Source organism: Camelus bactrianus, chromosome 16, assembly GCF_048773025.1.
Source record: "Camelus bactrianus isolate YW-2024 breed Bactrian camel chromosome 16, ASM4877302v1, whole genome shotgun sequence".
Taxonomy (NCBI): domain Eukaryota; kingdom Metazoa; phylum Chordata; class Mammalia; order Artiodactyla; family Camelidae; genus Camelus; species Camelus bactrianus.
Genome location: NC_133554.1, coordinates 43,526,191 through 43,533,937, shown reverse-complemented (window position 1 = coordinate 43,533,937; position 7,747 = coordinate 43,526,191). Strand labels below are relative to the sequence as shown.

Below are 7,747 nucleotides of genomic sequence, written 5' to 3'. Positions count from 1 at the left end.
GATGCTCTGGACAAACCGGGTGCATGGTCTCATTAATTAAGAGCCACAGTCCCCCTGCCTCCTGCTCCTCTAGCCACAAAAGGAACTTTGGCTACTGGTCAAATCTGCCAGAGATCTGAGCCTTGGTCTGACCTTGGATAAGGGAGAAGACAGAGGATGCACTCCAGGAATGGGCAGGGGAGGGGAGGGCAGGAAGGACTGTGCAGGCCCCAGAGCTAGAATCGGTGATCAGGAACTAGGGCAGGTCTGTGTCTGAGATCGGGGGAGGCAGGCGGGTGTGGGACGCAGCACCAGCCTCCAGCCGCTGTGTCTCTGAGCTCGGCTCACATGCAGGTGGCTTTTGCAGGCTCTCCGCCTTCCCCATCTGCCCAAGTCCTGCCTGCTTCAAGGAAAATGGGGACATTGGGGTTCCTGTGGCTTCTTGGAGTTTCTTTTACTCTACCTCCTTACACAAAGGTGGCCTGGTTTGTACTTGCATTATAGGCTGAGCCCCATGGAGTGTGTGTGTGTGTGTGTGCGTGTGTTTGAGACAGAGAGACCTATTTCCCTCTGTCCCTCTGTCTGTCTGACTTTCAGACTATTAATACAAGCCCCACGTCTGGCTGCACCCCCAGACCATATGCTCCTGCAGCAGAACGCTGCCCCTCCCAGCTGAGCCTGTCTGTTCCGTTTCTGATCGGCGCCAGGCTCATAGACCCCATGTAGGTAGAATATAACTTTCCATAAATAACCTGTAGCCCGACCTACAATTTAGCCTTTGGGTTTTTTCCCCTCTCATGGTAATGAGATTATAACCTGGGCTCATTGCTCCTGGATCTCCGGGTCCCAGAAGCAGACCCTAGGTGCATCTCAGTGTTGGGGCATTGGTTTGAATTCCTGGTCCCCCGACACTGCCTCACACATGGTGAAGACTCAGTACACACTGAGGAATTGTCTCCTCTGCTCACGAACCTTCAGCCTCAGTGTCTTGTCTTGGGCTGTGTCTTCTTCCTAGGATGTTCATGCTCCCTTCTCCACCTGGTAACCCTCTAAGCAGCATCCATCTCCGTGAAACCCTCCCTAAGCTTGATCCCTCATCCCCACCACAGAGTAAATTACTGCTGTCTTAGTCCAGGTAACACTTTGTCCAGAACAATGTGACCTGATTATCTGCCCATGTGCCCACCAGGCTCTGAGCAGTTTGAGTGAGTGCCAGGCTGGGGAACTGAGCCCATGTCTGGCAGTAGGCAAAACATTTAACCCCTTGGTGCCAGATTCAAACACAAACCTGGCTCCAGAGCCCTTGTCCCACCCCTGTGCCGCACTACCTCTGGGGACTGGACGATGTATCCATTTCTTACCTGCTCTCCAGTTCTGGGCTCTGGGACACCCTTCACGAGGCATGGATTCCCTGTAGGGTCTCACTGAGGCCAACTCTGGGTCTGGAGGCAACAACACTGACATTTATCAAAGACTTGTTGACGATGATAATGAATTTAGGAGGGCTCATTGGGAATTAAAGGGAACAGTCATGGGGAGGAACTCAGCTTACTTTGGGGGATGGGCTGGGCTTTATTCAAAGCTTTGCAATTGGTCATCCCTCCTTATGGAAACAGAAGTGTACTTCTTGAGTCTCAGTTAGCATCCAGCACTATCACGTGAGGCAAGACTTTTCAGAGAAGTACAAGACAGGATCCCTGCTTGTGAAGCTTACATTTTCACTGGGGAGGCATAAAGTTCAAGTTTGGGAAAATGCTTGACTGAGCTCCTGTGAGCTGGTGCTAAGGTGTCTTTAAGGTGGCTTTGTGTCTACCCCAGTACTGAGCACAGCTCTGGGAGACGGGCGACCTATGAATGAATGTCGAATGGAAGACAGAGCATCAGGAACCAAAGGAGTGGCATGGATAAAGGGGTGGGACGTCTAGGGAGAGAGGGATCAGTGGGGATTGGAACATCTCTAGAAGGTTCAGGGAAGAGGTGACAGGGAATATGAACCCCAAAGAAAGAGCAGGAATTGTTGCAGGTGGTAAGCTAAGGAGGCAGGGATGGGGCAGCCTGTGGCCACTGGGGAGTCATAAGGAAATTTGGTAGAATGGGGGATGGGAATCAGCTTGACTTGTCAGACTGAGAAGCCTGAACTTGATCTGGGGCAAGGAGGAGCTATTGAGGGATTTTGAGCAAGGGTGTGACATGATGAGAACAGTGTTTTTGGAAGACAGTGTGGAGGGCAGGCTGCTAAAGGGAGACCAGGCTGAGGTTAGTACAATGGCAGGGGGGGGAAGGTTTGGAAAGGAAGGGACGAACATGACCTTTCAAAGGAAGGACAGAATTGCTACCAGGGCCACCATAACGCAGTCAAAGTTACCTCCAACGTGTAAGCCCTAGAGACCAAGAGAAGGATATTAAGGTGGACAGAAATGACCAAGTGTGGTTGATGAAATGAGACCACATCCTCTCTGTAACAATTCATTGTCTTTATTAACAATGCCTCTGGATTCTGAAAGAACAGACTGATATTTCATAAAGCAATATTAACATTGTCACTCTCTACCAGAAAAACTTTTGCATAAATAACTTAAGTGAGAAAATAAATATGTAACTTTTTTTCCCCAAAAACTGCTACTTTCATTCTTTTGGACAAATCCCACATGAAAAGATTGCAAAACCAACCATGCTTTCACCATGGCATGTACTTCTGTTTAAAAAAAAATTTTTTAAACAATTAAAAACTGCACAGAAAGTAAGTGGTGCCTGGAAATGATTTTCCAAGAGATTTTTGGATGGCAGCTAGGAAGCTTTGCAGTTTCTCAGCATATATACAGCACTTGTCATTTCTTCCCCAATAATATTATTTTAATGTAAGATATGCCATCACACATAACAGCAGTGAGAAGCTCTTTTCCAGACAGAAATGTTTCTGTGAGTGGTAGGCAGGAGGGACCTGCTGGTCTCTGAACGGGTGGTGGCCACTCCCTTGGGCCGGCAAGCCCAATGTTCTGGGACCTCGAGCTTCTCTGCAAAAAGTGACCTTAAAATATGGCCCTGGTTTGGGGGAGGGGGCACTGCTTTTTGGGAATAAGGTGGTGACTTCTGTCCCTCCCACTACCCTTGGGACCTTCTTCTCTACCCCAGCTGACAGTGCTGTTTCTGCATCCTTTGAGATGGAAGAAGGGAGGTCACCAAACATCTGGGGAGGCCAGGCTGGGACACACCACAGCTTCTTCCACAAGTTTGTCAGCCATAAATAGATTCTTCTTTTTTCCTGCTTTTTATCTTTGGCTGTCAGATCAGAGGATTACAACACCAAATTCTGGAAGCCACCACATCAGTGATTCAATCCAAACTCTCTCTCTCCTCTGCCCATTCAAAGGGCTCCTGAGTCCTTGGAATCACGTGGCATTAGATTCCTCCAGATGCTAATCCCACCCCCATCTCCATTTTTCAAAGAGGAAATCGAGGTCCAGAAAGAGAAGCGTGTAATCTGAGGTCACCCAGCACGTAGTGGCAGAGTTAGGACTAGAAACCCTATCTGTGGCCCCCAGACCTGTGTTCTTGGCACAACACGGCACTAACGGCGTTCTGACGGGCAAAGAGATAGGGGGAGGCGGCGGAGAGGAGTTTATCGAACTTACTTAATCAGTCCCTGGAATTTTCTCAATCCCCACTGCTCCCTTAAAACCCCACGGCGGTGAAACGCTTCCTTTTCTGCCTCCTCTGAAGTGGGACCAGCAAAGGTAGGCGGCCCCGGTAGGCGGGGCTGCGGGGCTGCGGGGCTGCGGGGCTCAGTGTCTGTGACTCTCAGCTCCCTCCCCTGCCCCGGGGACGCCCTCGGCGGGCGGGAAGAGAGGTCTTTGCTGACACCCGGGATCCACAGGGTCTGGCTCCCTCCTACCGCAGCCAGGAAGGTCTCAGCCCCTGGCCCTAGGTTGCAGGCATTTAAAATGAAACACAAACGATCGAACCGCGGGCAGGGGGCGGAATCCTGGGGCGCCTGGGTGGGTGGGGGGCGCCCACGGCGGGGGCGGGTCGGGCGCGCTCTAATAGGCGTTCTCCAGCTCGGCCCCGTTGGCTTTGGTGCTCCGAGCGCGGGGCCGCGGCTTCCGGCCCTTCTGCGGCCGCGCGGCCTCGGGCCCGAAGTCCTTGAGCTCGGACTGGTTGTGGAAGCGAGTGAGGCGCTTGCACTTGCACGAGGCCACCAGGCGCACCTTGCGCGCGCGCGGCGCCGCGCCGCCGGGACACAGCAGCTGCACCCGCTGCGCGCGGTAGCGATCGGGGATGCAGCGGAAGTCGGGCCCGCTCGGGCGCCACCACTTGCCGCGGCCGATGGCGTTGGGCAGCAGGCGCGCCGGGCCGCACTGGCCCGAGCACACCAGCTCGGTGACCGGCTTGGCGCTGCGGCACGGCCCGTCCGTCACGTGGCGGGTGAAGTGCAGCTCGCGGCAGCTGTACTCGGAGGCGTCTGCGGAGAGAGGCGCGCGTGAGGGCGGCCACCCAGCCAGTCTCCCTCCAAACCACCCCCGCATTTTCCAATCCTGCCTCTCCCTAACCTATGAGGATCTATTACGGGAAGGGCCCAGGTGTCCTGGACCTGGTGAAAAGATCACTGGCCTATCCTCTCCCCGTAGAACTTTGGAGCCAAGTGACTGCTTTCAGTTTAAATATCAGCTCCATCACTGTGTGACCTTTGGCAAGTTACTTAACCTCTCTGTGCTTCCTATCTGCAAAGTGGGTTGTCTTGAGGATTCAGTGAGTAAATCCATTACATATATAATGCAGAGGACACCAGCAGGCACATAGTAAAAGCTGGACACGTGGGCTGTTAATGATGTTATTATTAGTCTTCTCTTTGCCAGGCTTAAGTCCTATCTGGCCGCAGCAGGGTAGGTACTAGGCACACACTCTAAATGCCTTTGCCTTTTCCCAAATTCCTTTTCCAGCCTATTGGGAAGGGTAAGGCGGGGTGGAGAAAGGAGTAGGGGTTAATTGAAGGTAATAAATCAGGGCAGCTCCTGAGGAGGGGAGGGCTGGAAGGGGAAGAGGCTGAAGTCTTTAGACTTGAAAGGAGCCGAAGGCAGCATGTCCAGCCCCCTGGTTATCGCTGTGGATACTGAGGCCAAGAGAGGGAAAAGTTCTTGCTCAAAAGGCAGAGCTGGTCTCCTGAGTCTGCTCCTCCCGGGCTCCAGCCCTCTCGGCTCCCACAAGGGTGGAAGCTGTGTGCCCCAGCACTGTGGGAGGCTGGGCTAGGGGTGAGGGTGGGGGGCTGCTTTTTACTACAGTTACTTTCCTATCAGAGGGGGACCAAGCTCTGACTGAAAATCTACAGCTTCAGCTACCACAAACAGTTATTAAGCATCTGCTGTGTACCAGGCACTCTGCTGGGTACTTCTCTTCCTGTGGCACAGGCGGCACAGGCTTGCTCCCTGGGTAGGGGGAGCTGGGTAAGGTCTGGCGTGGAAGACACCTCAATTATGTCTCCTACCGTGGGCTTTAAACAGCTGGTCCTCACCTGAGCACTTGTCCACCCCCAAGGGTCTCATAGGGACAGTTCTAATGTGACATGAAGGGCTGAAAAATAGTCCTAAGACTAAAACCTGAGAGGAGGCAGAGAAAGCCAGGCCCCCACCCCTTGCAGACCAAGCAGAGCAGGAGAGATGTGGGAGTTGCCTTCCTCCCACGACTGGCCTTCTGGTTTCTGGGCTGGTTTGGCATCCTCACCCTTGCTCCCAGGCCACAAGGGTAGTGTGTGGGGGCGGCCTTTTTGCCCAGGAAAGGAGGCTTTGAGGCTTTCCAAGAATAGTAGCCGTAGGTCAGGCACTTCTTCTGTAAAGGGCAACTTTGTTTTGAGCACGTGGCTTCCTCTGGGACTGTGGCTCGCATGGGAGCCCGGGGAGGTGGACGTCTTGTACTTGGGTCCCCAACAGCCCTTCGCTTGCGCTTAGTTGACCCTCTCTGGGCTGGAGTAGGGGAAAGGCACTCCTGCCCTCCGGATGTGAAGACTCATGGTCCCGCCAGCCTTCTCTGGGGGTGCCCTTTGCAGAGCCCCCATTCCCAGATGGATGTAAAGCAGAGTAGGATGGGATGCAGGAGCCTGGGCAGTGGGCTCATCCCCCACCTGGACAATGGCCAGAGGGCCTCACTCTGAAGTGTCATTCCAGCCCCCGCCCCCACCCATTCCTGCCAGCTGCAGAGACAGCTGTGCACACTGCCCCCCAGGCTTCTCTGTGCAGACCTGACCAGGAACCCAGGTGTGCCTTCCACTGGGGCCACTGCCTGCATGCTAGGATCAGGCTCCCACCCCAGGAAGGAGGCAAAGCTGGGCCTGGGGGTGGGGATTCAGGACAGATGGTGCCGCCTGCACCCATGCCCTGCACAGAGGATGCTGCCTCCCCTCCAGGACCTGGACCCAGCTGCTACCAGGTCAGAAGCTAAAACTACCTGCAGTTCCCATTCCTTCCAAGTGGCAGCTTGTTGGGTAGATCATGGGTAGTGGGAACTGAAGGGGTGCATCTCAGGTATCCGTTTCCCACTGCTTTGCAGGCGTTTGCTCTGGCTTTCGTCCCCAAACCCCCGACAAGGGCTATCTTGTAATTGGATCAAACTGGGTTGAAATCTCAGCTCTCTCCTCACTAACTGGTGACTTAATCTCTGAAGCCTCCGTTTCTTCACCTTCAACTTGGGAGTTCCCTGGGGGATGGTTCAGGCACAGCCGAGGTGGCGTCTGCATCCAGCAGGTGCTCATAGATGTGAGGCTCCTTGCCCTGTCCCTCCCCAGTGCTGTCAGCAGCAGGACTCGGCTCCTCTATTCTCAGGAGGGGATTCTTTGAAATCTCCTTTCTGAGCCCCTAAGCCTGTCCCACTCTCACCACCTCAGCCTCCTTCCTGCTCCAGGCTCTCACTGCTGGCCCCCCTACCAACCTCACTCCCTTGCACTTGACTTCCAAGGCTACACTGGCATGCCATCAGTCCCCTGCCTCCACTGGTGCTGGCGGCAGCTGACAGTCTACCCCAGTCTTCAAAACCTCCCAAAGAGAACCCTCCCAGGCCCCTTATGCTAAAAATGCTCTCCTCCACCTCCTACCTTTGGTCTCAAAGGGGTGGTGGGGAGGCCTCCCTCCATTCTCCGCCCGGTTCATGGTCTTGTTGTTCAGATCTGGTGGAGGCTCAGGGTACTCGCCCAGCTCAGGAATGATTTCCGTGGCGTCGTTCTTGAAGGCCTGCCACCCCTGGCCCTCGACCACGCGGAAGGCTGCATGCATCAGCAGGCAGACGAGACACAGGGCAAGAGAGAGCTGCATGGTGCCAGCCGGAGGAGGGCACCCGGCTTTCCAGTAGCACAGGCTCCGGTCCCCAGCCCGGACACGTTGGCCCTTTTAAAGCCCCCTCTGCCTCATGCCAGCCAATGAGGACGGGCTGGGGCAGGGCTGGTCCCATGCTTCCCTCGGCCCAGGGGGAGGGAACGGGGTGTGCTCAGATCAAGCCCTCCCCAAAGACTTCTCGAGCTCAGAAATCTCCCAAATTGCGGCTGGTGCTCCCAGGTGACCCACAGCCAGGGGGGCGTGTGAGGCGAGCCTGCACTCAGCGCCTCCCACTTCTAGGCGGCTGGGGTTTTCAGATATCAAAATGAGCTCCAGCTCCTAATCTCTACCTCCCTGGGCCCTTCCGGCTTTCTCAAAACAAACTTGGGACCAGCTTAACGAAGGGAATTGCAGCTCTGAGTCCTCCACGGGTCTGAGCCCAGCTGATCCCGTTTCTTGGGTCAAGTTTATTT

The 7,747-nt window shown here is 54.7% G+C and overlaps 1 protein-coding gene across 1 annotated transcript; it reads right to left on the bottom strand.

Moving 5' to 3' along the window:
• Positions 1-2,456: 2,456 nt before the first annotated feature.
• SOST (sclerostin) lies at positions 2,457-7,402 on the bottom strand. Its single transcript, XM_010959585.3, has 2 exons — positions 7,058-7,402; positions 2,457-4,438 (listed from the first exon to the last, which is right to left on the bottom strand). The coding sequence occupies exons 1-2, from the start codon at positions 7,272-7,274 to the stop codon at positions 4,017-4,019; spliced, it is 639 nt and encodes a 212-aa protein (XP_010957887.2). The 5' UTR covers positions 7,275-7,402; the 3' UTR covers positions 2,457-4,016.
• Between the last annotated feature and the right edge of the window lie 345 nt (positions 7,403-7,747).

Bases quoted from the DNA above. Each gene is read 5' to 3' on its own strand.
- SOST (XM_010959585.3), bottom strand. From the start codon at position 7,274: ATGCAGCTCTCTCTTGCCCTGTGTCTCGTCTGCCTGCTGATGCATGCA. The intron at 4,439-7,057 runs GTAGGAGGTGGA...CTCTCTCCGCAG, and splicing joins CCACCCCTTTGAGACCAAAG to ACGCCTCCGAGTACAGCTGC.